Source organism: Serinus canaria, chromosome 14 (genome assembly GCF_022539315.1).
Source record: "Serinus canaria isolate serCan28SL12 chromosome 14, serCan2020, whole genome shotgun sequence".
In the NCBI taxonomy this organism is placed as follows: domain Eukaryota; kingdom Metazoa; phylum Chordata; class Aves; order Passeriformes; family Fringillidae; genus Serinus; species Serinus canaria.
In genome coordinates, this window is record NC_066328.1 from 8,501,062 (window position 1) to 8,528,345 (window position 27,284).

The window sequence follows — 27,284 nt, forward strand, 5'->3', positions numbered from 1 at the left end:
ACTTCCCCATGAATTGTCAAAGATTTGTTTATTGTAACTGCAGACTCTTTGGAGTTCAAGTTAAATCTGGATTACAGTTTCCATATCCCTCTGAGTGCCCTTCAATCATGCAGCCAAAAGCAAACTAAAAAGACATTTCAGCTCCATTTGTTCTACTGCTTACCAGCACTCTATATATAGCTTTATCTTAAAAATAAATACATTCATGTGCTGTGTTCTTTCTTCATTAGAAGAAACAATTTCCTATCCTCCACTGGTTCTCTTAAAAGGTCTGGAAGATAAGAAGCTAATCAAGTTTTATTTGTTAATTCTCATAACCTTCACATCACACATGGAAAGTTGGCTTTTTTTTCCTCATCAGTATTCAGCACAGCCATCTTTCCACACAGGGCAGGGAAATATACTCATCTTCTATTTTGGCACCATTTGTACCATTATTTCCAGTTTCTGCTTTAAGAATAATAACGTAAATGATCTTAAGGTGCTATAAATCAACCTCAAATTAGTATACACTTGTAGGAAATGCTAGTTAAAATTACCAACATCAAGTTAGGATTTGAAATTTTGACACCAAAATTGCTGACACCAATTTAGAACCAAAATTATCTGATTCTCTCACATGACAGTGATTTCCTCAAACTCTGTGGCTGCACCTGCATTTGAGATGTGACCACAGGCAGAAGCCAGTGCTGCTCTGCCTTTCCCAGAGCTCTCCTCAGCAGTCCATCAGCACTGCTGGCTGCAGCCCTGCCCAGGAGGGCAGTGTGCCTGGCTGGCTCAGTAGTGGGGGTCACAGTCCTCCAGCAAGCTGTCGGTGATGTAGCTGCAGTCAAGGACACTCTCGTAGTAGCTTTTCTCTGCAAACGTGTTCACTGTCCAGGCCACCACTCGAATTCCTCTGGAAGACCAGTGCCTCACATAGTCCCTGCAAGGAACAGACACACCCTGAGAGCAGCCTGACACTACACAGAGCTAAGGCAGGCAGTGCTCAGGCTACAGCTGAGTTTTGGTCTTGCATCAGCATCACATCAAGGAACAACAGTGTGTCACATTCTGCAACATCATTTTTTTGTGTTTTCTTACTGTAAACAGGCAAAAACAACAAATACTTTTTGAGATTAAATGTAGGCTCTAACAGAAGGTAAAAATTCAGACTAAAAAGACAGAAACTTAAAATCATAAAACAGCATGGAGTGAAGAAATTATCAAGACACCTCATGCAACATGGAAATGCTTATCAAAATGGAACATTTTGATAAGCACACACTGTGTTAACCCCACCCTATATACTAACAGAAGAGAATGTCTCCTGATAAATGAGCAAACTTCAACACTTACTGAGAAACAAAATTCTTCTGTACGAGGAAAGCTGAAACCCCACACAATCTCCACAAGAAACTGTGCAGGCTCCAGTCCAGAATGACATCCATCACCATGTACAAGAAATGCTTCCAGGAGGAACTGAATCGGGGTGTCCCATCTCCCAAGTGACTCAGCTGCCAGGGCCTGTGGGTCAGTGCTGTCACAACATTTCTGTCAGCTTGTCTCATCTGGAGGACCAAGGAGAAAAGACTGTAATTCATCCAAAAGCCCAGCTGCATTAAATACAATTTTTGAGATATTAGAGACTAAGTCCTAGCTTGCATTTACAACTTTACCAGAATCCTTCTGCCCTTCCCCTCCAGATCCTTCTGTAACTCTTTTAGAAAGATGTTTATATTTTACAGGGTTTTTTTCTTCAAATCATACTGAATAAGATTCAGCTCTTATGTTAAAGAAATTACACAGCAGTCTTGCAATGCATATAATGGAAAAAAAGTAAGTAAACTTGGCAATGAGGATAGAGTTTTGGAATAATCTAGAATAAAAAGGGTTTATTTAGCAAGTACCTTGCACAGTGATACCTGGCCAGACACCAGCTAGAAGAGCAATGCATTTGCATTTGTCTGCAATGCATTTTGCATTTGTCTGCAATGCTTTCAGAAAGGAGGGAATAGCTGTAGATTCCTATTTGCAACTAATGAGTAGAGTCATCTAATAAGATTATGCATTATGCTTCATTTGTTTTTAAAAGCCTTAGGCATTTGACCAACCAAAAAGTAACCTGGAACTGGGAGTTTAATACCATACTGAAATTCCTAGACAGGACTGAAAAAATTAAAAATAAACTTTTAGGAAACATCACCTTATAAACAACATCTGGCATGAAAGAACAGACAATGCTGCTGTTATACAACTGTGGGAATTCCTGGTAGAGTTGTTTCAGGGCATCAACTGCCTGCAATTAGAGACACACAAAGATGTTATACATACACTCATATTTAATTTACACTGCAAAGTCATTTTAGAACAATCTTAAAAATACTTTCCTGCTGTGTTGCAAGATTGAAATAGAAAGGAAGAAAAACAGAATCTTGTTTATAGCATTAACACAGAAATTATATTTTGGTTTTAGGAAAAGAATTTCTGTGCATTACTCTATTTACAATAATGAGTAGGATTCTCAGCGTTTGAAATGCCTTTAAATATGTTGTGGATATAATTTTTAGTACCACCCAGGTTTTAGTTGAAGAGGAAAATTATTTATTCCTATATTTTGCTCAGCTAAAGAAAAAAAAAATTATGTAAAATGTTAGTGATGGATCATTTGCATCTGCCTTCAGTAATTCAAATTATAGATCCCTTGCTGGAGGCTGAAGATGAGGCTGTGACTCCCCTCAGCACAGCAGGGAATTCCCTTTGCTCTGTTTCACAGCAGTGCTGGGAGCTGAGAGCAATACTTGCACAAGCCTTGTGCCAATCTTAAGCTGCAGCTTCCCAGGACAGCTCTGGGTGTCACAAGCAGCAGGCCTGGGCCCACTCCTGTTAAAGAAGGGATCCCAGGGAGCAGTCTGAGACCAGCACAAGAGCAGGTCAGGAAGCCAGAGCAGGGGTGAGGGGAGGTGTCATGCTGCAGTGAGCAGTACCTGGTTTGCATGGCCTTTGACATCGAAGTAGATTGTGAGATTGTGGTGCATAGATTCCACAACAGCTTCTCTCAGAGTTGGCACCTTTTCATCCTGGAATTGGCTCCTGTAGATACAGAGAACTCCTTGGAATGCAGTCAACACACATGTGCACACACATGGGCCTGCATGTCACCACCAACAGGGCTGACTCTAAGACAGTTTGCTGCTGCACTAGAAGTGGAGGTGGGATCCAGTGCTCACTGGCCCCGTGTCCCACCCTAAAACACCAGCCCCAGATCTTCACCTCCTTCCCACAAACGAGCTTTCAGTCCCAACTGCTGCCTTCCTCCTGCTCCTACTGCACTCCCCAGCCCTGAGCCAGAAATGCAGATCCTGGCAGAACAGGAAGGGCAAGCTGAGGATCAGCAGAAGCAGCTTCTCCCATCAATAAATCATCCCTGATGGGGGTAACAGATCATTCACTCCTGACAGTGAACAGCAGCTGCTCAGCAGTCACTACTGTGGAAATTCCCCCTGCCTGGCCCAGGTGATCACCTTTCCAGGGAGACAGGGAAAATGCTCCCTGTGCCACACAGTCACAGGAGGCACATCTGCAGCTCTGGAATTCCCTAATGCAGTGTCTCAGGAGCACACACAGAGTCCTTCCTCTGAAATGGACTCACTTATGTTACTTCACAAGTTGCATTGTTATCAAATTCTTAATAATGTATAAAAATATTGTCCCTTGCATACCCCTGCGAATGACCTAATCAGCTACTAGGGTCACAGTGATGCACCCCAAATCTGTCAGCTCCTCTTCAACAGTACAAACCTGATGTGTAGAATCCCCAAAACACCATCAGTCAAGAGATACATTTGAATAAAACTAATCTTAGAAGCAATTTCTCTAGCCAAGTCTGACATATTATGAAGATCCCAGTACCTTCAGTGTCCTGCAGTCAATTTAGGACAAGCTTATGTAGATATTGACCTGTTTCACATTAGATGCCTGTGGATTTTGTCCTCAAATGACAGTTTATCTTGACTGTGTTTCACTGTTCCTAATCTACTGATGAGTAAGGAGATATAGTCTCACATGCCTCTAAAATAAAATTAGAAGTAAAATATAGGACTAAATTTTAAATTTAAAAAAATGTTCATCAGTGATAGATCAAATCAATAATTTTGTTCATCAGTATTTTCCCACTGTTGAAAGTAATTTCAGAGCAGTTCACTTACCCTAGCCTGTGTTTTGCAGCTGGATTCAGCTTCCTGATTTCCTCAAAGGTCAGGTCCTGCAGTCTCCCAGCCCCATCAGTTGTCCTTTCAACTGTGTCATCATGCATGAGAATGGGGACACCATCTGCACTGAATTCAAGGTCCAGCTCCACACCCGTTGCTCCATTCTCAGCTGCCTTAAAAAAAATTTAAAAAATCATATACACAACAGAAGAGACAGCTTTATAGATTGGACACAGGTACAGCTATAATTAGCTTGTATTTTGGTAAAAAATAATAACATATTAAGGTACTTTTCAGTAGTCTGCATCTGCAGAAAAAAACCCCAGGTTTTATCCAAGTCATTGTTGAGTATTCCAAAATCAGCTGAACCATCTAATCTATTTTACAGCTGAAACCATAATAATTCTGCCTCAGTCTTGGGGTTGAAACAGTTTCAGGATAAAAATGCAGAAAAGAATGCTGCTCTCTCCTTCTGATGTAATAACCCTGGAGTCCTTATGTTATTTTCTGAAAGACAAGAAAAGCAAATGTTTACTCTTTAACACTTAGTCAACACTGCTTACCACGTGCATACCAAGCAAATTGGATGGCAAATTTCTGCTCCTCTCTGAGGAGTAGCCATATCAGAGAGCAAGAAGCAGCCAGGCTGCCTTAGAACATTTCATACACCCTTTCCTGCCCTGGATCTTTCCCAAGAACTCTTCAGAAAACCACTTGAGTGAAGTGCTAACAACACCATTTGCTCTGTAGGACAAATGCCCTCCTGGGAAAAGGGACAATGCACCAGAAAGACAAAAACCGGGTACAGAGGTTACCGCCAGGTGTCTGCCACAAAAGGACTGTGCAGCTGCAGAATTTATCAGGACTAAGAACCTGTCTCACACAAAGGTAAGAGATCCTCAGAGAAGCAACATCTCAAGCTCACAGAAGCGCTACATGGCAGAGACTGATAATCACTATTTCAAATGATTCTCAGAAAGAGACTGTGAACCCTGGCTGTGCCTTGATGCCTTGCAGATGAGGCAGCAGTAAGGCACGGCAGGGCTGCCCACAGTGAAGTTCTGGTACCAGATTTCCTCCTAAATGTGGATTTTCATCACAGAATTTCAAGGTTAAAAAAACCAAACGACCTGTTACTGATTTGCTGTCCGGTCTCCGTGTGCTGTTGCTACATGAACGAAACACAGTATTTCATTATCGCCGCACCGCTGAAATATCCATCAGCACCAAGGCTATAACAGCTCCCACAAGATTCGGAGCTGAAGTTCCCTATGGGATGAAGGCTCAACCACCCACACAGCTTCCAGCAGCTATCGGCAGAGCCCGAGTTACTCCCGCTGAGGACGGGCGGATTATCAGACACAACCCCCAGCCCCGGGGCCCGTGCTGACCTGTCGGATGGCGGCCAGCGTGTTCTCGGGCGCGTCGTGCGCTCCGCCGCGGTGCGCGATGCGGGCGGCGGCGCCGCGGGGCCGCAGGACGCGCTGCGCGCTCTGGGGCGCCGCGGGCTCCAGGGCCAAGAGGTGCAGCGCCAGGTAGAGCCCGGCCGGCAGCAGGCAGGCCAGCGCCGGGCTGCGGCTCAGCGCCAGCGCCAGCGCCATCAGAACCGTCAGGGAGCTCAGCAGGCCCTCGCCGTGGCACAGCATGGCCGGGCCGGGCCGGGCCGGGGCCACCGGCGGGGCCGGGGTCACCGTCGGTGCCGGGCCGGAACAACGGCCCCGCCTCTCCGAACGCCAAGGGCGACGGCGGAGCCATCCGCCGGCCAATCAGCATTCGGCTGTCAATCGCAGCGGCCAATCAGCGCCCGCAGTGTCCGCCCGGCCCCGCCGGCCGCGTTGAGGGCGGGGCCGGGCCCTAAGCACCGCCTCAGGTAACACCGGGAGGGGCATGCGGGAAGGGGGGTGTTCCCGATGGAACGTGGGGCACCGAGGGAAAAAGGCGCTGTTCCCGATGGAACGTGGGGCACCGAGGGAAACGGGGGCTGTTCCCGACGGAACGTGGGGCACCGAGGGAAACGGGGGCTGTTCCCGACGGAACGTGGGGCACCGAGGGAAACGGGGGCTGTTCCCGACGGAACGTGGGGCACCGAGGGAAACGGGGGCTGTTCCCGACGGAACGTGGGGCACCGAGGGAAACGGGGGCTGTTCCCGATGGAACGTGGGGCACCGAGGGAAACGGGGGCTGTTCCCGACGGAACGTGGGGCACCGAGGGAAACGGGGGCTGTTCCCGACGGAACGTGGGGCACCGAGGGAAACGGGGGCTGTTCCTGATGGAACACGGGGCACTGCGGGAACTGGGGTGTTCCTGATGGAACGTGGGGCACTGAGGCAAACAGGGGCTGTTCCTGATGGAACATGGTGCAGATAAAAGTAAAGGGTGCTAATGGAAGGAAAGGTAGCGCTGTCCAGGGAGTCGCAGAACACCCGTTGAGGGCTTTCTGCAGCTATGCCAGCTACCTAATTAGAAACATAACATCCGTAGTCATTACTTTCCAGCTGCTTGCTGGGTTTGTTATATACAGCATTATATACTGTATGTTTTATGTAGCTGACTCTGCAGTGGTGCCTGCCCACAGGCCAGGCCCGGGAGGAGCGGGCGGTGCCTCCTGCCCGGACAGCGGCGGCTGCTGCGGGACAGGACCGCGGCTCTGCCCCCTGACACCTGTGTGAACATCCGCCGGGAATCCAGAGACATGAGCAACACGGCACGAAAACAGCCCGTTAAGTGAAGGTTGCGGAAATTTGGCTTGTTTAGAAGTGGAAGAGCAAAGCCGAGGAACTAGCAGTTTGTGTTAATGTAAGTGGGGTTTTGGCCGTCTTTTTGGTGTGAAGGATGGGAAGCAACTGACTTTCCAGTGAGGAGCTCTGACCAACTAGAGGTAGAACAGACATGAGGCCATCTTCTGAACGGTTATTTTTGTTTCCTTTTTTAATTTTTTTTTTTAAATTGCTGAGATAAATATTTGTCACATAGTGTCCTAGCTGGTTCTGAGCATCTCAGATACTCTGTCAGTGGTTTTGTATTTCTGCCAGGCGTAGCTGAAGAATAATCAGAGATATGTATGCAGATGCACAACAAATAATAGACTGTCTAATTAGATGTCTAGCATATTTAAAAAACCTTTTGATAAACAACAGCATTTGTTAAGATTAAAGATGAAATTTAAAAAAATAAAGCCCCTCAAAGATCATTGAAGAGGTAACAGAAGACGAACTTGTTTTTTGAAACAAGAACGACAGCTTTAACAGCTCTAAATGATGAGAATAAGATGCTTCCATATATTTAAATTAATTATGCCTGGGCCGAGTGCTGGCAAGCAAGTGTGGATTTTCCTTCCACCTGACCTGCCTGACAGGTGAGTGTTACCTGCTGCTGGACTGGCTAGACTGGCAGCTGGCTGCTGCCCGGGCGGGAGGGATAGGATGTCAGTGGTGGTGCTCTCATGGATGCTGTCCTGGTGGGTGCTGTCCTCACAGAGCATGGGATCAGGTGCGCATGTTTATCTCTTATCACAGCGTGCTCGCTGAATCTGATACCTGCGGCGGCACATTTGTGCTCCTGACTGCACCAGGACTGCAGAGCCGTGCGACATGTAATGGGATGAAGCAGAACAGATTTTACCCGTGCTAACAGGGAACTTGTCTGGGAGAGCTGTGGGTGGAAATGGCTGGAAATGCCATCGGGATGGCGCTCCATCCCCTCTCATCTGGCTGAGCTGAGTTTGCCTTGCTGAGCGCTCCCTAGGCACGGCAGAGCTGTCCCGCGGCTGTGTGCGGGGATGGTGGCAGGCCGCCCCAGGGCTCTGTCCGCCGCTGTGGGGAGCGCGGAAGGCGGCGGGGCGGAGCGGGGCCGGCGGGGCGGGGCGGGGCGGGGCGGGGCGGGCGGCGCGGGGTGCGCTGGGGGCCGTAGTGCGGCGGCCCGGCCGTTCGGCGGCGGTTGCCGGGGAGTCGCTGCCAGCCCGGCCCCGCGCAGGTACCGAGCCGTTGGACGGTCCGGGGCCGTGGGGGGGAGCGCCGGGGTCCCGGGGAGGCGATGCATCGGCCCCAGCCCGGGGCGGGCTCGGAGCCCCGCCGCGGGCGGGCAGGAATCGGCCGAAGCGGCGTGCCAGGGAACAAAGCGTTGTCAGGCCTTGCCCGGCACTGCGGGGCTCGCTCCGGTGGGGACGGGCAGTGACAGGTATTTCAGGTGTTTGGCCGCTTTTAAGGAGACATGGCTGTAATTTCTTTCTTTCTTTCTCTTTTGTGGTGTAAGTATTGGCGTCTGTTCATACAGGGATGTAGCGAGACGGAGGCTCATGGGAGTGAAACACGAATTCCTCTCAGCCCCCTAAACATGTTAAGGCTTTTTCTTTTCTCTTTTTTTTTTTTTTTTTAATTTATTTTTTTAATCCAATTGGGCTGCAGTTTTGTTTGGGCTGGGTTTTGGGGTTTTTTTAACAGTTGATAGGATCTTTCTCGTTGTGGAAGATCTCAAAGGTTTAGTCTTTGATGGAAATTATCTATAGCAGGTACAGTTTTGTAAAACCTGATTATCTCAATGCTTGCTTTCTTATCTCGTGTGCTCGTGATCATCCTTTTTGCTCATATATGCAGATTCTCCTTTCATGGGGGAAATAATGAAGAGTTTTGCAGGCTTTGTTAATGATAGGAGGAAGAGGAACTTAATTCAGTTTTCTAATGTAGAATTTGCTTCTCGAAACATAGTGACACAGAATTAGTGGTGATGTTGTTTTCCCTTCAATGTCTTGGAAGTACATGGAAGAGTAATGCTATTATTCTTTGCAGCTTAGATAACATGAAGATGGAGGACTATGAAATATTCTGTAGGAAGCATCTTTCCAGAATCCAAGAAGAGGCAATAAAAGGAAAAATCTCTTTGACTGTTCAGAACAAAAATGTCTCCCTCATTCAATTCTATGGAGTTCCTGTGCTTTCCCCTCTGGTAAGGCCTTTTTTATTCCTTTTCCTCCCTGGTGTCCTAGCTGTGCTATTGGCACTAGCTTTGATGTGCACATGTAATCATTCTACTGAAGATGTCTGTGTGATCTGTCATCTGACCTGCTGCTTTGTGTATTCTAAGCATTCTTAACCTTAATCTTACAAAATAAGGGGTTAAATATACTATTTTCCCCTTCACCCTGACTACATTTCCGTTAATTTTTTTAGAAGTTATCTTCCTAAAGGGAGCACAAGTGTTGATTGGTTTCAATTAGTGTTACTGCTGGGCTTCACCTAAAATCATATTGACATTTCAAATATTGAACATGTGAGTTATTTTAATGGTGTAAAAAATGTAAATAAAAAATACCAAGATAGTTAAAAAGCTTTTAAGGAATTTTTTTTTTGCGTATGTTTGCATCTTCCTCTAATGTATTCCACAGGCTCATCAATTATGTTAAGTCATTCTGTGCTAATGCAAACAGAGCTAAGCTGAAGATTGTTGGTAGTTCCTGCAGTACTGCAGCTGACTTCCTTGTTTCAGTGATGGGAAGAAATGGGAGAGAGTCTCTTACCATGTCCAAAAATCATGATGCAGATATAAGTTGCAGATATATTGTCACATTCTTCATTTACAAGTGTGTGAATGTTGTAAGGGTTTCTAGAAAAAATCTCTGAATCCAGTGTCAGACTGATACAGTAGCATGTAGTGTTCATGGAAAATTTTATAAATGTGTTTTAAATTCTTGTTCATTGCATATGTGCCAGGAAGGCATTTTGTACACCTTCCCTTAAAAAATTGGTTGAGAAGAAGCTGGCATTTAACGTGTGCACAAAATCTCAGGTGTTTTCTTCTAATTTTTTTGTTCTTTTTTTTTCTTTTGAATTTATTTCTGTAATTCTGTATTGAAATTTGCATTTAGTAATATAAACTATGTTCCTTACACTCTGTTTTGCAGCTTAGCCTTGAAAAGAAAAAGGAAATACAACAGTATAAGGAGAAAGCAGTGGAGCTAGAGAGCAGGAAACGGGAGTCCCGGAAAAAAGCTTTACTGACTCGTGTTCAGGAGATTGTAGAAAATGTCCAGGTAGTGTTTGTCCCAAGCTGCCTCATTGATTTACAGAAAATCAGTGCTTAGAGACATTTTGAGAAAGTGTTGGGGTTTAAGTATTCCCCAGTATAAACATGAAATGAATAGCAGCTAACTCTCCAGAGCCAGCATTTGCTAGTATTTCACGTTGTGTGTCCTGATATTGATCATTTACTGAGACTCACTGTAGTGCATGGGCTTGCTTTTCACTGCTTCTTTACTGTATGCAAAACACAGAGTTCACTGCTGCTTTTGTAAGAGTGTTGGAAACAACTACATTGTTAAAACAAGTGAACAACTCCTGTGTGTTAGAGCTGCTTTATTTTCAAGCTTATAGCTTAATCATAAACTAACCTATATTCAACATTATGGTTACAGAATTAAAATTACTTTCATAACAACTTGAAATTCTGTTTTGTGCTTTAAGATTTTACTTCAACTATTTTTTTTCTTTGCTTCAATGATGAATTTCTTTGCTTCAATGATGAATTTAATAGAGATTTTAATTTAAAAGACTACTATATACATCTAATCAAGGAGTATGTCTTTGGAACAGCTTTAATACAGCCTTTAGATTAAACTGTTGCTTAAACAGTTAATACTGAGTTTGCTGAGTTACCAAGGAGGCAAACAACACTTTGTAGTTTGCATTGTTTACTGAGTGTGTGTGGCAACAGTCAGCTGTTTTGGGGTTTGACCAGCAGACCAGGAAAGTTTTTTCAATACAAAAATAATGTAAATTTGTTTGGTGTTTTTTTTTCAAATGTGTCCTTTTGATAACTGAGAAGCAGCTCATAAGACAATTCTTGTGTGAAAATCCTTTTAAACAAATGCTGGCTGGAAGTAACATGTAATTCTCACTTAAATAAAGTTGTTTTTTAAATTTTTTTTAAGTTCAAATGAAGTTCGCAGGAATCTGAGATTCTGAGATTTCATTAAAAATCTGTAATTTAAAAAAATTTTAATTTGCAGATGAAGAAAGGACATAGCATGAGTGGTGTGAACACATCGAAGGCTGAGAGTTCTTGCCCTGGTTTGGATTCAAAGGCTTTGACTGACTTCACAGCTCTATCAGATATCAATTCAGCATGTACTCCTGAAAGGCTGGGTGCCACGGACATGGAAAAGTCATCAGAACTTAGACCATCAGGTACTGCAGGGCAAATGACATCAAATGGGACAGAAGTAGTTAAAGCAGCAGAAGAAAATGTTTCTTCAAAGCCAGGTGAGAGTCGCTTCTCGGAAGATGTGCCGTGTCCGAGGGCTGCATCTCCTGACAAGGTGTGTAACAAGGTCCCATCTCACGCTCTGCAGAAGCAGGAGGGACGGGTGGGGTCACCATCAGATGAGGATGTGCAAGATCCATGTGTAATGAGTCTTCAGAACCTGATAAAGAAGTCTAGGGAGTACATAGAGAAAGAGCAGAGCAAGCGTGCCTCAAAAAGCAATTCAAAGAGGAGTACAAGTGAAAGTCATTCGGATAAAGAAAATGATGGTGTTAAAACAACCGACTCTGTCAAAGAGAGGGCAAAGCTTACTGGCAGAAGTTGCACTGCTCAGACACTTGATAAACCCAGTCTTAATAAATCAAATACTCTTCTCCACTGTGCCTCTACTCATACAAATAGTGCAAGTATGTCCACTTTATCCAGTTTTTCTAAAGTAGACATACCTATGAGAGTTGGAACACCCCCTTTGGTGGATTCTGATTCAGAGGAGGAATTGAAAAAGAATTCTATGTTTGAGCGTGACAGTAGCATTGTCAGGAGCCTCACAGGCTCTTATGCCAAATTGCCAAGCCCAGAGCCAAGCATGAGCCCTAAAATGCACCGACGGCGCCCAAGACCTTTATCCATGGGACACATCATTATAAACAACCCTGTGAATGCTTATGAGTTAAGTCCTAAAGGTAAGGGTAGAACAATGGATTTAATCATGCAAGATATTGCAGATAAAAACAATGTCTCTGAATCTGTGCCAAAGTTCATGGTGGACTTCACTACAGTCTGTCCTGGCAGAGTTCCTGGTGTCAGCAGGAATTCCTTAGGCCCTTGTGATGGGTTGGGGGTTGGCAAACCAAATCGCCATTCCTTCGGGCTCTTTGAAAGCAGAGGAACGGTGTCGGCCATGGTGGAAGGACAGCTGGTGATGGACAGCAGAGGGCCGTATAAAGTAGAGAGCAGTCCTAGTATGGTACCTCCAAAAGTGAATGAGCCCCTTGCCATCAGTCAGTCTGCAGTGACACAGAAGATCCTGGCTGTGAATGAAATGAAAGCAGCTACTTTGGCAGAAAACACCAAATGTAATTCTCCAATGGAACTCAATAAATCTTACGACGTGGAAAATCCATCTCCGCTACTAATGCAGAGCAAGGATGTGCGACAGCAGCTGGATAATACTCCAAATGTTTCCTCAGCAAATGAGCAGTTCCCAGAAAATTTTGAAAAGGTAAAACGTAGACTTGATTTGGACACTGACAACTGCCAAAAAGAAAACAGTTCCTGTGTTCTCAGAGTTGGAATGGAAGAACAAGAGAAGCAGTGGTTGCAAGAGCAGAAATATCCCATGGGATCAGTTTACATTACCAAGAATGCAGTCCTTGAAAATCTGACAAAAGGTAAAAGATTTCCTGTGCTTGAGGGTTACTTTTCAGTTTATAAATCTTTTAGAAAATCCCCAGTGGTCATTAGTCATTCGTGTTTCTTTTCAGAAGCCTCATTTCTCTAATTTAATTTGACTTCATGAATACTGATTTCCCATTTCAGTCCAGGAGTTGGAATTTAGTTTTACTAAGACAATTGTCTTATGCCACGAGGTCTAAGTAAGACTACTAAAAGAAAAGATAGCCCATGTAAATTAAAAGAAAACCATATAGATATTTTCTTCAAATTCAAGACTGTGTTACGTCTGCACGTGTCTCTACTAAATGAGGCTGCAGTGGCATAAATAGCATTAATTCACTCCAGCAAGTCTAACAATTCTTGGAGCTGTATTTTCCATGTCCCTATTTTAATATAGGCTTTTGATGCTACTGTTCCATCCACAAGTTTAGATCACAAATATGCATGTGCAAATATTTTGAAGGGCTAGTAAATGATGGGGTTCAGTGCAGTACATAATGAAAACTTGATATCAATGACATCTTTTTTACTTTTTACTGATGAGGCAAATGACCTCTGATAAAGGATGGATATGTCTCCAAAGATCATATAGAGGGTATTTAATATTTGATTCTTTGTTATGTATTTTCTCAGAAGGTATTTTAAAAACTAATGAGCTGACCTTTGAAGAAGTGAAAAAGAGACTTGAAGAACAGCATGCACAACAACTGTCCATTCTGATAGCTGAACAAGAGAGAGAACAGGAGGAATTGAAGGTAAGGTTAATAGGAAAAATTATAAGCAAAGATTTTGTGTTGTCTGGAAGCAATTTGGTTTGAATGTATATTCTGTTGCTTTGCAGAGTTAGAAAAATAGTCTCATGGTTGAATCTTCCTTTTGTAGGAACTGGAAGAGAAGAAGAGAAATTCAAAAGGAGAGAAGGTTACTACAACGGAAATAGAAATTTCCAAAGTGAATATTAACAGCAGGATGGAGTTGGAGTGGAGGAAAAAAAGTGAAAGTGGCTTGCTGGAAAGTGTGCAGTCTCAGCTGGAGACAGTCCATAACACAAACTCCACCAGCATTGGTAAAACTGGAAGGGAAGAATATAGATTAAATGTTGTGATTTGTTCTACAGTGCTTGACTGGACCAGCTGTCCCACTGTGTGGATAAGTGCAGTGTTCCTGCCATAGGGCTGCTCAGGATACATGGAAGGCTGCTGCCCTCACCTGGGGGCAGCATTTGTGAAACAAAGGCTGTTGCATCTTTCTGCCACTGGCATTTAGCACAGGTTCAGCCATCCTTGAACAGTTCCATGTACTGTGTTTGTTATGTAACTGTTTTAGGGCACATCCAAGGAAAACAAGCCAAGAATAGCCTCCTTTGATCAAGGATGAGGATGTGGATTTGCATCATGTCCTAGAAGGATTATCCTCGTGCCATGTAGCTGCACAGCACTGGGCCAGGTGGTCACATTTGTGTAGAAGGTTTTGAGGGGCTCAGCCACGGCTTCACAACTGCAAGGCAGTACAGCTATAGCTGATAGAACACCTCTCACCTGTCCAGAACATTGTGAAATGTTTTGTTCTGTCTTTTGTTTAGCAAATTTTGCATGGAAATCAATCAGAAATATTCAGCTTGCTTCTTGCCTATAATTGACCTTGCAGACAAAGCAGTGACCCTCAAGCTGTGTGTCCACAGACACAGGCATCACTTCATGGGCAGAAGTGTGTGTTGAACTGTGTGTTCTGCTTTCTGTGCAGGTTTTGCTCATACAACACCCAACACCTTTTCTTCAACAAGTGAAACTTCATTCTATCTCTGGGGACCATCGGGTGGTGGAGTTATAAAAACTTCAGTATGCAGGCCAAGTAATAGGATCAAAACTAGGTGGATTCAGGTAAGGGAAAAGACAGATTTATTTTTATCTTAAAAGGCCCTCATTTTTTTGTAAGGCACTGGTAACAGAAAATTTTAGTATCTGTTCCTGTGTCAACTTTGATTGCATAAGAGAATTGTGTAGGTTATTTTTTTTATTCATATATGCAAAATAATCATATAGCAGTATATTGCTTCTGCTAAATTATGGTGGGTACTTTGAGCCCAGTCAAACTTTATCAACAGCTTTTTTCTTACCTGGAAGCTTATGTCACTTGATGGATGTTATTTGATAAATAATTCATAATTCTTGCTTATTTAAAAAAGTTTTGATTTTCTTTTAAGGTTTTCAGTCCAGAGATACAAATGAAGTTTGACAAGATCACAGCAGTGGCAAAGGGATTTCTCACTCGTAGACTCCTGCAGACAGAAAAACTGAAACATCTTAAGCAAACTGTAAAAGTAAGATCATCTTTTTTTTCTAATAGGCAGTTTCTTCTCCTGTTTGTTTTTGTTCCTGCCTTCCATTGACAGATGAAATCCTGCATTTGCTCTTCTCAGAAGATTTTGGGGCTGCACATGACCATGTTTGAGGTTGCATTGCTTAGTGTCACAAAGTCCAAGTCAAACAAAGAATCTGTTTGCTGTGAAGTGTTGTGCCTGGTGCTTACTCTTATTTTCCCATCTTTGCCAGGATACTCTGGAATTCATAAAAAATTTTCAGTCTGAAGCCCCATTGAAAAGAGGAAGTGTGTCAGCACAAGATGCATCCCTTCATGAAAGAGTAATGGTCCAGGTGAGACAGTTTAAACCTTTCTTTCGGTTTTTCCTAGCTATTTTACTTTTGCAACATAAATACATGAAACCTCGAGAGTGGCTTTGTTTAGAGTAAAACGTTTAAAGAAGAGAAGATTCCATTTTTTTGCGTGACACAAAATTATTTGATATCAAAAAATGGTTTTCAAAATTACGAAGTGTTTTGTTTAGATTGAAAGCAAAAAGAACTTGATGTTCAAAACCATGGGCATGTAAACTTGATTGAATATTTACTGAACGTTTTAATGATTCTTTCCAGCTGCGAGCTGCCCTGTATGACATCCATGACATCTTTTTCACCATGGATCCGTCGGAGAGAATGAACATCCTGCGGCACGATCGCGAAGTCCGTAAAGAGAAGATGCTCAGGCAACTGGTGTGTTATCTCCCAGGAATGTAAAATGTGGCAGGACTTTAAGTACTGAGTCAATTTGCTTTTGAGAGATTCTTCCTCACCATGTACCATGTTTCTTAAATTGAATATTTTAATTATGCTTTTGTAGGTCACTTTCTTCTGTATCCTTTTTTTTAGGATAAAGTAAAGAGCCCAAGAGAGCGAATGACACTTTCCACAGCCACACAGAAATCTCTGGACAGGAAAAAGTACATGAAGTATGTGCAGCTCTCCCATGGCTGGGGAGGTAGGGTTGGTGGAAGGGATGCAAGAGGAGTAGGAGGCATAGGAAATAGTGAGGAGAAGTTTATGGAATAATAGTTTCTTTGCAAACTGACATCTCTGCTAGGAAGAATGAGTAAAAAGCTTTCCAGGTTAATGGTGTCTTGCTGATTGTATTTTGCTCTTACTTTTAAGAGTCTTCCTGTTTGTAAGGAGAAAAATGTTTTTTCTAAGTTGTACATTTACACTGTAATGCAGTGGTGGATGCTTAGTTTATGGTTGATTTTGCAAACTGTAAAAAGTAAAAAGTGCCCCAAGTGATTTTATCTATCTAAAGTGCCTAGCAATAAATAAACTTAATAGAGTATCTCTGGCAAAGTTTTCCTGGGGAATGGTAGCAGGCATTATCTTGGAATACTTGTTACACTTGCTCTTGAGTAAAGAAGTGATCATCTGTAGGACTGCTCTGGCAGTATTACATGCAGGTGTAGTTCCTCTTGTAGGCTTTCCCTGAGTGTTTCTGATCAAGACCTGGATGATGATTTGCTAATTGAAATATGTTTCAATATTTTTGTTTCTCTAGGGCTTCAGAAATGGGAATACCAAGTAAAAAAATAATCATAAAACAAAAAACTCCTCAAAATCGGTAGGTGATGGTTACTTGTACTAAAATGCTTTTAAGAAACTGTCTTACAATAATGTGATCTGTACTGTTGGTTTGCCATCGATCAGCGCAATTCCTGCTACTATGGTCATGAAAATTAATGAAATCTGGTATACCATGGCCTGAGAAAAGGGTTTATTAGCTCATTGTAAGTTAGGAAAATATGTTTTCTTCAGTGTAATTTCTGAAATTTTATCTTCAGAAGTTATTTATTTATGGCTTTAAGTCTTGGTGCTCAGGTTTAAGGTTTTTCTCTGAGATGCGCTATTAAACTTCAGTTGGCACTACTACTTTTCTTAATACCCTTTACTTTGCAGTGGAATTATTGATGATGCTTATCTTTAGAAAGCTGTCAGAAAAGAAGTGGCTTTTTAATGTGAAGAAAACTTTGTACCCTGACTGTGTGATTGTTTGCTCAGATCACAGAAGTTACAGTGTTCAGTACATGTTGTTCAGGCAGGTAACAGCTGCTCTCTTATGAGGCCTGTCTGCACGTTTATCTCATATTAAAAATCAGATACCTGGCATCCCTTAAAACCAGTTTTTATCCCATGTTTACCCAAAAGCTTTGAAGACATGCTGTCTACTCATACAGTCCAGCCTTCAAGGACTACTGTAAGCAATTCAGCCCTTTGTCCTGTGTGTTCTCATCAATGAGTGGGAACCCAGAGCACTGCTGAGGGACATCTATCTGTGTGCTTTTTTGTTTCTTTGTTTTAAATAGTGGAAGTAGTAATCCTATTCTGGAATTTCAATTCCAGCCAGTTTGCCTACGTGTCATTTGCATTATAAAACCTGTTAGCCTTTCTGAAATTCTGAAAGCTGATGCATAATTTGATATTTCTTGAGAGGCTTCTATTTTTAAAGGGAAAAAGCACTAATAAAAGTTTGTGTTTTAACAGCATACTTCAACCAAACCAAGGACAGAATGCTCCAGTTCATAGATTGCTCTGCAGACAAGGGTAAGAGCACAGCATGTTTCTAGCCTAAAGATGAAACTAATTTCAAAGTGCAAGAACAGTGATTGATGAATAATGTTTACACATAACATACACATAACAGTATAAATAATGTTCATGGTAAAGATAATTACTTGTCTCAGTATTTTAAGAGAGTGATGAAGCTTTGTTTTACCTTATACTGCAGGAAAATATTTATTGTTGTCATCCTCTTGTGTATTGTCTTCATTTACACTGTTCCAACATTTCTATTTGTAACATTCATTCCATGAAGCTTTGCTTCCACTTAATAAAATACTGTATTTTTATATGTAGACTGTAATGCCATGTTATCTAAACTAAATCAGTCTCTTCAATAGAGATTTTCAATCTGTTCATGGGGAGATGTTCTCCTACTTAATGTATATATGTAAGCCATAATAATATCAATAGGAACTGTACTGGTGCTCAGGAGGAGGCTCTGTGGGACATTGTAAAAATGTTTTCATGCCAAACACATTTTGATAGTGTCTATATTTTTGTATACAGCCTTTCAACTTTATTGCAAGTGACTTATTAACTGTTTTATATTTAATTAGAACCTCTAAGACCTCAGTGAATGGGGTTGAGCAAAATAGAAGGAAGGCTGCAGGGAGCAGAGTGCCTAACAAGGCTATTTCAGGTGTGTAGAAAATTGGTGCTTGGATCTTAAAGTAAATAAGTTACTAGTATCTAGAAAAAGTAAATTGGCAATATACTGTTTTCCTTTCCTTGTGCACCTGCTTTGCTCTGCCTTAAGTCTAACCTATCTCTCAAACAAACCTGTGCTGGTAACTGAACCATCCACTTTCAAATTCTATAAACACAGTGTATAGAATGTGCTGCACAGCTCATTTGCTTTCACTCACCAGATGCCCAGTCATAAAAAAGATTGCCAGATATATTCACTGGAGCTGTTGAGAAATTGCTAGCAGTCAAACTAGACTTGGATTAGAATCTTCATGTAGTTTGATTCTTAGTTCTGTACACACATCTTCAGCATGGAACATATTCAAGGGACAGGAAGGACAGTTTTCAACTCCTCAGAGAGTGTTCACTCATCATACAGTCCTAAAATTATATATATATATATATATTCCTGTAGCATCTTATAGCATATTTAAGTCTTAATGACCCAAGTTTAAAAGTGGAGTAGTTCTGTGCTACCATACAGAGATTACTGATTGGTTAAAAAGGTTTGATTATAGTGCTGAACCTCTAATAAATCACTGTGAATGGTCTTACACAATTTCTATTTTTTAAATTAGATTTTAAATTTCTTAAATGATAAACTTAGATGTATCAAAAGGTAAAGTGGTTGATAGGTTTTAAAACTATTTAAGATCTGAATTACACTTTGTTTTCAAAGGAGAGTTCCACAAGTCAAGTATAAAAATTGGGAATTTTGGGGCTTAATAAGGGAAATGTGTAATGTAGTAGGATTTCAACTGCTTTCCATAATGTTTTAAGCAATCTGTATGTGTTAAGGATCAAACCTTTCCTGTAAGGGAAATGCTTATTTATTGGTGCCCCAGAGCAATGCTGGCAGGGAGTATCTGTGAGTGTGAAGGCAGTGTTTTACACTGGTTAAATGGGATGTTTTCCCAGATGCTGCTTCGTGAAGTCAAAAGAAGTGGTCACAGAAGGATGTACAGTGAGGCAGTATGCATAAACACAGATAGCATTGCAGTATCAGAGGGGGAGATAAAGGGCAGGTGATGAGATCACAACCAGAGGGTGTTCATTTATTTTTCTGTACTTAGTTCTCCTGTCATCACCAAAGAAGAGCAAGGCAGTTGTTTGGTTAGACTCAGTGACTCTACAGAAAAATTAGCAAAGATAATAAATAAGCTTCCTGAAATATAAAGCAGAAAAAGTAAATAATAGAATTTCAGCAACCAGAGGTAGCCATTAAGGCAAGTGTTCATCTGCAGGTTTGCTACTGACTAGTAAAGGAGCATGCTGAAGAACAGGGACAACAAAACAATCAAAACCTTTGCCAGTTACAGTATTACAGAGGTTGTAAAAGAGTAGTAGCGTTAGGGTGGTGTCAGGGTCATGTCTGGCACTGATTCCAGGTTTGGGTCCCAAACCCATGTGATTCCCACTGAGCTCATAATGAGCACAGTGGTGGTCACATTGTGCCTGGCACCAGACATCCAATAAAGCATTCAACACTCAGAATTCTGTGTTGGCAGCGTGTGCTGCTCTGCTAAGGAGGTCCCTGGGATTATCTTAGTCATAATTACCAAAGTAGTGACAGGTTATACTTGGCAATGAAAAAACTCCTTTGGGATATATCTCCAAACTTCTCTTTGCCTTGTTGCTGTTTGTCAAGTATCTGGAAAGTCACTGAATGCCTTCTGCAGTGGCCTTCTTGGAACTTCAGGCAGATGTGGCTAACCAGTTTTATGCTGGTCAGTTCTGGCTGCTCAGTGTAACCTCACGTAGAGCTTGGACATCACCCATGTTCCTGTGGTGCAGTATCAACACCTCTGTGTGCTCCTTCAGAAATAGGTTATACTTCTTGTATTGAATGAGTAGAAATGCATTCTGAAGTTATTACATGGGCATGAAAGAAACAATCTGCATAATTTTGCAATAATGAAAGAACTTAATTTAAATATATTTAAATTGCATATGGTTTCCTTTATATATGGATGAAATGTAACTAGTGAAAAGTCTGGCAGTATTTTAAATAGGGTGTTGATTTAATCTATTTTCTTTGTTCATTCCTGACTACCAGTTAAATTGTGCTTATTAGAGAGGCAAAAAGGGAAGGAGGGCTAGTAAGATACAGTTATTATAAATACATTCAACTTCAATATGAGACAAACCCTCAGAAGAAAATAACATACTTGTCCAACGTTTTTTTCTTTTGTTCTCTTGATTGTTGTTTTAAATTCTATATGCAAAGTGCTTTGCAGCTTTAATACCACTCAGACTGATTGTTCTTTTTCTGGCAGGCAGACATTTTGTTTAGGAATCAAATGGCAATCCTAAACTTAGTTTTCATTGGTTTTTACTCCTTCAGTCGAAAGTTTTGTGCTTAAGAGAAAAGCACAGACTCATAAATCAGACTGAGATATTCCATCAGTAGCTTGCAAGTGGGGCCAGGCAGGGCATTTAACGAGGTCTGATTGAAGTTGGTTGAGATCAGGTTGCTCCTACGACAAGACCTGTTCATCTCCTCTGCCCAGTTTCCTTTGAAAAGGAAATAGAGGCAGGAGGCACACAGAGTATCTGGGTGGTGGCAGCTCTTGGCCAAGCCAAGGGTACAGCTTGCCCATGTGAGATGCTGGGGGCTGTGAAGGCCAGGGGGGCTTTCAGGCCAGCACTTCAGGAAGCCTCAGACCTGCTGTGTGTGAGTGGCAGGTCTGTCCTTTGTCCTAGGAGAGAGGCCTCATGTGATTGCCCCTTGCCCCTGGAAAAGGATGGGTGGTAATTGTTTTCAGAACTGTCACTGTTTTTATTCAAATTTGCCTTCTGCAGTTCCTTAGTCTAGATTGCTGGGCAATTTTTGCACGCTCATGTGCTATTACTGTAATATCCTGTTCCTTGTGGGACATTGTTCTGTAGCTTGGAGGACACTTGAGGTGAGTCAAGGGGTAGTGTTAATCACTAAAAAAGGCTGTGTCTGTCAGCCTGGTTGTCTGTCCTAGAAGCTCCCAGGTGATGTGAAGAGCACAGCACTGGGGAGGGCAGGGCCAGTGAGAGTGCCTTTTGTGTCGTGGGAGCCTGTGGAGATGTGAGGGCTCTGGGCATTCCCAAAGCTGCTTTGGCCTGTGCTGATCATAGCCCTGGGACACCTGTAAGTAACCACTGCAGCTCTGACCAAGAGTAACCAAAGAGCCCAGAAAGGACTGGCACTTCCTTTGTCACCTTCATTTACTGCCTGGTGGTCATTTCTCTTCCATGGCTGTCTTCCATTCCCACTGCTCTGCACCCTGTGATATGGTTTTCACTGCTTGGTGGAAATGTTTGCTCACACTGCTGCACTTTCCTAATAACTGCTTGAACCTAAAGAATGCTGAGTTGTGCTACTTCTTAGCAGCCTGCAGTACTGGAAGATACTTGTGCTATGCATAGTATAATATGGATTTTTTAATATATGTGTGCATATACTTGTTCCCTCTGGAAAGACTTATTTATTATTTTTTTTACTTAAGCATCCTTCCTTTTGTAAGGGCTCTGCCTGATGATTTTCATACTGCACCTCTCATTCTGGTTGTCTTATTGACATATGGGAGCCTACAGCTGTCTCTTGTTTTAATTAATCTGACAAAAGGAAGGAGTTATGTTAAGTATTCAACTTGTATGATATTTTTTAATTGATAAATTTTTTTTAAGTAATACATGGCATAGTTAAACTTAATCAGCCATTTCATCTATCTTGGTTATGCAGTAGTTCTTTTTTAATTGTTTTAGAATAGCAGAAAAGAAGATAGCATAATTATCAAGTAAGGCAATACTATAAAATGTCATTACTTTTAAACCTATAGGAAGTTTTCATAAGGCTTTTGGGGTGTACTATTATACAAACTGTCATTTCAAAAGTAGCCACTGAATGCATAATACTGCTTTAAAAAAATGTCCTGATATTTTTCAGCTATTTTTGTTGGATAATCCTGTCTCAAAAACCATTACTATTAATTTTAATATGGTAATGTTTCTACTTATTTTTAGGAGCATATGCAGGAAGAACCCAAAGAAAGAAGCCAAATGTTGTGATAATTTAAGAAGACAACATTCACTGGGATAAAATGGCTGTTTTAATGATGGCTTTGTCAGCACAGATTTTTAATATTGCATCTTCTTTACACAGATGTATATTTGGACACCATAAACCTACTTTGTCATTTTCAGATGACACATAACACAATCATATTGAAGCTGCTTTGAAGCTCTAATGCTTGTGGGAAAATTGCATGTTAGAACTTGTGTACAGACTAGTATTAATATATAAAAGATTAATAATCTTGTTTATTTAAAGACTAGCACGGGACAACATGAAGGTAATTTGTGACTTTTTCACACTTTCTAATTCTAGTGTCTTACATATGCTTTTTGCATTACTTAAATTGCAATATCTGTGTGTGAGTGCCACATAAGTAAGTCATGGGTATATATTTAGTTTCATACCATAAAGTTAAAGCAGCTAAATGTGAAAAAAAACCCCCAAACTTAATTTAAACAAAAGTGAGCTTTCAAGTCAGTGAATTTGTCCGCAGCTGTTCTGAATGTACTTTCTGTAGGAATGAGATTAGCTCAATTTCAGTACTAAAGGTCTTGTACCAAATGTTTTGCATTTCTGCTGAGCTGGACACATGTGGTCCAAATTCACTGTTGGGCTGATGGACAAACTTTCACTGATCAAACCAAAAATGTGCATTTATATGTGTGGTAAATCAAACCACTGTACTGAAAGGGCCCTGGGTTTTTATTGCCCTGCTGTCTACTGCATTTTGTTATGGAAACATCTGTCCAACATGGAGATGTGTATGTTCTACAAAAACTGCAGAAGGTACAATTTTAACTGTTTGACCATTTCAGACTTAAATAGTTATTTCAGTCTGCAATAGTAATTCAGATGTGTTACATTTAATTGATGACAGTGGCAATTTTTCTGAGCAGTTTATTTTCTGCTGTGTGGTCTAACAGGCCCTTGTACTGAAGTCATGATTTCTGCAGGTAGGGAATCCCTACAAAATCCCAACACTTTCATATTTATGAAGTCTAACATTAAAAGATCATGGTCATATTCTACCTTGGTCTTTCAACTGATGAACAGTATTCCATCAGCTTGAGGGGAGCATCATTCTCCACCTTTTAATGAACTTGAGACATGGTATTAACAAAGTTCTAGAGAGAAAAGCTCAGCTATGTAACCTTTGCAGTAGGGAACTGACTGCCAGAATGTAAATTAGGTTATATTTTGTCACTTTCCTAGTGTCAATACAATACAAGACACTAAACTTTGGAGGCTTTGTAATGTGTTGACATGAATGTAAGAGAAGAAAGACTTAACTGAAAATTTCATTGTGGCAAATAGCATGAAAGAGGAACATTAATAATGGGATGAGGACAGTTATTTCATGGGCAATGATGAGTGGATTGGCACCAGCCTGTGGCTTTTATCTGCCACCAAGTCTGTCCTCTGCAGCTCATGATGCTGTTGAGAACAGCTGTGTTACACCAGGCACTAAGTTACCCAAATTGCATGTTTGCAGAAGGCACAAACACTGCCCCAGCACCTTGGAGAACGACCCTGCTCAGTTTGTTTGAAAGCTTGGGGCCAGGGGCTCCCCTGATGGTGTGAATGGAAGAGTTGAACCAGTGGCAGACCTGCCTCCTTCATACTAATGCTGTGGTGCTTTAAAATCCCAGCTGTAGTACGGAAAATACCCGAGGCAAGTTTCCTGCTCACCCGGTGAGCAACAAAGCTGTGTTTTAATTCCCAGCTTTCCTTAGGAGTGGAAAACATCTCAAGAGGGGAAGAATTTAGTGATGAGAGTAACCTGTGTCAGAGAGGGCAGAAGGTGCTGTTGAAATGGCAGCACTAAAGATTGATGCTTTTAATGGATGTTTGATGTGCTGTATTTATTATTAGCATAGGCAATATGTTGATGCACAGATAGGTTTAGTGTGTTAGTAGAAATGAATGTTTCCCTTCTCTTAGGGTTTCACATCTAAACCTCTTGTTCTTCAAGCATGTTTCCAGTGTGTAATAAGGCATTATAGCACAAGGGTCTTTTTTTTTTTTTTTTTTTTTTTTTTTTTAACTTTCATGAGGCCTTTCTCTTGGCAAGTGCCAGAATTTGGTTTTGTACTTGCTGTTTTGTATTTATACATATTTATCTTTTTATTTTGTGTGGAATTGTGATACCATTACAGAAGTCTATTTATTTTTGTACTTTGTTTCACTTTCACCAGTCTCGCTTTTTACCTGACGCATTCTGCACAATAAACTCTAAATCTTTCCCAAGCTCTGCCTCTCTGTGCTCTTTGCGGCGCTCTGTCCCCTCAGGCGCTTCCCGCGCTCGGGGCGGGGCGGGGCGGGGCTGCCGGCGGAAGGCGCGGCCGGCGCGCGCTGTCATGTGACCGCGCGCAAGATGGCCGCGTTCCCCTGGTGAGGCGGGGGGCTCCGGGAGCCGCCTGTGCCCCGCGGGGCGGCCGGCGGGCTCGGGGGGGCTGCGGGTCCCCGCGGCTGGGCGAGGGCTGCCGTCGTGCTCGGCGACCTTCGCAGCCGGGCGGCTAAGGCGGGGGAGGCCAAAGATGTGCCGGAGGGGAAAGTGCGGGGCCTCTCCGCCCGCGGGGCTCGGGGCAGTTCGGCCTGGGGGGGCTGGGACCCCTACGGGGACGGGGGCAGCCGGGGCGCTGCGTGCCGTGGCTCCGCTGCCGTGGGAGCTCAGCCCGGCGCTGCTGTCCGAGACAGCCGAGGTACAGATCACGTCCGTGAGACCCTGGCGTTGCACGGAGCCAGGCGGGTGCCGGGCCGGCGGCACAGCCCTGCTGAGGGTTGGAGCCGCAGCTGTGAGCCGGGGATGCGCGACGGCCGCTGGCCTCCCGTTATTTCCCCTACAACGAGCAGCAGTTCTCCGAGCCCCGCTGGCTTTGGCCAGGGTGTTGTCACGGACCGTGTCCTGCTCGGAGCAGGGCAGGAGCGCTCCGGCCGCCGCCTCCGGGCGGGGTCACCTCGGGCCCGCTGCCCGCCCGCCCCGCAGCGCGCCGGGGGAGCTGGAGGGCCCCTGCTGTGTATTTACCGACACCAGCGCATCTAGCCTCTGTTATCTTTTACCGGCTCCTGAGGAGTAGACAGGTGCAGAGTGGTGGCAATTGCAGTGGTGCTCGTGTGTGGGAAAGGTTGAAACCGAACCCACTGTTAAAAGAGCAGCTGAAGCTGGGGTGTAATCATGCAGGATGCACAGAGGATGAAACCCCAGCTTGGCCAGAGTCTTATTTTGATTTCCTCTTAAAAGTTGGCTCCGCTGCTGTGGCCAGGAAAGGAATGCTTAATCTCCTTTCCCTGGAAAGTAAGCAGAACATAATGCCAGAGCAAACTTGATCTTGTCTTCTGTTTTAGCTCTGTTACAAGCTGTTTTATCGCTTGAATAGCCACATTGTAAAAAATTTAATTTTTAAAGAGTTATTTGCAGGGTTTGCAGCTCTTGTTCACTCCCATGTGTGTGTTATTACCATGTGCACTTGCCCAGGGTGCTTACACTGATTGGAGTGCAGTTGGTTTTGTCTTGGGGATGCTGAGAGAGCTCTCAGCAGTTAAAGAAATGTTACAATTGTGTAGCCAGAAAGAGTTTGGAAGATTTTCCACTCAGGTGCTGATTAACCCATGATGGAAATGAGCAAGAAGAGTCATTGAACAGTGGGACAACAGCAAAAAGAAAAGGAACTGGAGATCAAGAAAACAAATAAGCATGTAGATTTCACTGGATTCTTTCTCTTGCTCTATCTCATTAGACATCAAAAGTTTTCCTTGGAGTGGCCCAACTGTAAATTATCTAATTTTTAATTAATTATTAGGGAAACTTGGGCATGGTATTGTAGAATAGCTGGCTGCTTAGTGCTGCTGAAAATGTTCCAAATGAGTTATGGCTTTGAGTAGAAATGGAATTGTTTGGAAGTTTGGATTAATTCTAGTGGGAAAGGTGTGTGTTGTGTGGGGGAAGTGCTGTTTGCTTTTGTTAGGAGTCTGATTAAAGAATTTTTTGTGTATCCCCTGATTTTCCTCATTCAGCTGAGGATGTGCTATAAACATTTTCAGGATCTTGAGTGAAAAAGAACAATTAGCAGCTCTGCATGCTTCAAAGACTAAATAGAGTACAACTAAATGGCTGAAAGTAAAATTTCTCCAGTTTTAGTTTTATGTTATCTCAGTAGAGAGAAATTTGATCTTTGTTCGATTATTTTTCAGAATGCTTTCTTTTGGTAAATAGATGTAGATGTAGGATATGCTTCTCTATTAGTATGTGGTTATTTATATCCATATATACTTCCCCTTCACTCTTACTTTTTAAGGCATGCAAGATCAAGGAACTATGTGTCAGAATCTGAAGTGTGCAAGCTGGAATCTGTACCCTTGGATTTTGGTGATTACCATCCCCTGAAACCCATTACAGTGAGTTTGTATGTCCTTTTGGAAAACGAATCTGAATTTAGACTGATTGTGTTCCTCTTTTTACATCTGTTCCTTTAAAAGAAAAAGGCTTTGAGGTTGGTGGTGGTACTTGTGAAGTTGCTTTCTGTATTAGTGGCCTGTTTTAGAGGCATCAGGGTTTGTTCTGTTTGCCCTTCAGAGAAGTTTGCTGGTGCTCTTGTGTCAGAAACATTCTCCTGACAAATACAGCACCTCCAGCTTATAGGTTTTCTTGGTTGCATTAAATGCTGAATAATGGATAAATTTAAAACCAAATTGTTGCATTACAAATGGACTTGCATAATTGCTTGATGTAAGGTTTGGTTTTGGGTTAGCTTCCAGTCAGCTGTGTACTTTAAAAC

General features: G+C 42.5%; 3 protein-coding genes across 10 annotated transcripts in view; 2 read left to right on the forward strand and 1 right to left on the reverse strand.

Annotated features, from left to right (window-relative positions):
• Window positions 1-9: 9 nt before the first annotated feature.
• Window positions 10-5,919, reverse strand: GDE1 (glycerophosphodiester phosphodiesterase 1). Of its 2 annotated transcripts, none has more exons than XM_050979976.1 (6): window positions 5,582-5,919; window positions 4,188-4,359; window positions 2,967-3,072; window positions 2,186-2,278; window positions 1,339-1,550; window positions 10-925 (listed from the first exon to the last, which is right to left on the reverse strand). In XM_050979976.1, exons 2-6 carry the CDS (start codon window positions 4,292-4,294, stop codon window positions 778-780), a joined length of 666 nt encoding a protein of 221 aa, XP_050835933.1. In that variant the 5' UTR covers window positions 4,295-4,359; window positions 5,582-5,919; the 3' UTR covers window positions 10-777. The 2 variants fall into 2 exon arrangements, with proteins under 2 accessions (XP_050835933.1, XP_009090148.3); XM_009091900.4 differs by having other exon boundaries at window positions 4,188-4,363; window positions 5,582-5,918.
• A 457-nt stretch (window positions 5,920-6,376) lies between these two features.
• On the forward strand, window positions 6,377-24,756 carry CCP110 (centriolar coiled-coil protein 110). Of its 6 annotated transcripts, none has more exons than XM_018915971.3 (15): window positions 6,377-6,987; window positions 8,976-9,132; window positions 10,088-10,216; window positions 11,192-12,836; window positions 13,474-13,595; window positions 13,723-13,906; window positions 14,584-14,720; window positions 15,044-15,160; window positions 15,393-15,494; window positions 15,774-15,890; window positions 16,047-16,126; window positions 16,714-16,776; window positions 17,697-17,756; window positions 18,332-18,414; window positions 22,458-24,756. In XM_018915971.3, the coding sequence occupies exons 2-15, from the start codon at window positions 8,986-8,988 to the stop codon at window positions 22,508-22,510; spliced, it is 3,039 nt and encodes a 1,012-aa protein (XP_018771516.2). In that variant the 5' UTR covers window positions 6,377-6,987; window positions 8,976-8,985; the 3' UTR covers window positions 22,511-24,756. The 6 variants fall into 6 exon arrangements, 4 of the variants coding, with proteins under 4 accessions (XP_018771516.2, XP_009090147.2, XP_050835932.1 ...); XM_009091899.4 differs by lacking the exon at window positions 6,377-6,987 and adding an exon at window positions 8,073-8,163; XM_050979975.1 differs by lacking the exon at window positions 6,377-6,987 and adding an exon at window positions 8,196-8,367.
• A 75-nt stretch (window positions 24,757-24,831) lies between these two features.
• The window catches only part of VPS35L (VPS35 endosomal protein sorting factor like), a 41,837-nt gene continuing 39,384 nt past the window's right edge, over window positions 24,832-27,284 (forward strand). The window contains exons 1-2 of one of the 2 annotated variants that reach the window (XM_009091898.4): window positions 24,832-24,900; window positions 26,805-26,904. In XM_009091898.4, the coding sequence (XP_009090146.2) occupies window positions 24,884-24,900; window positions 26,805-26,904 (117 nt within the window). In that variant the 5' untranslated portion in view covers window positions 24,832-24,883. Of the gene's footprint in view, window positions 24,901-25,547; window positions 25,805-26,804; window positions 26,905-27,284 lie in introns of those variants that run through there. The other variant, XM_050979985.1, reaches the window with a different exon arrangement.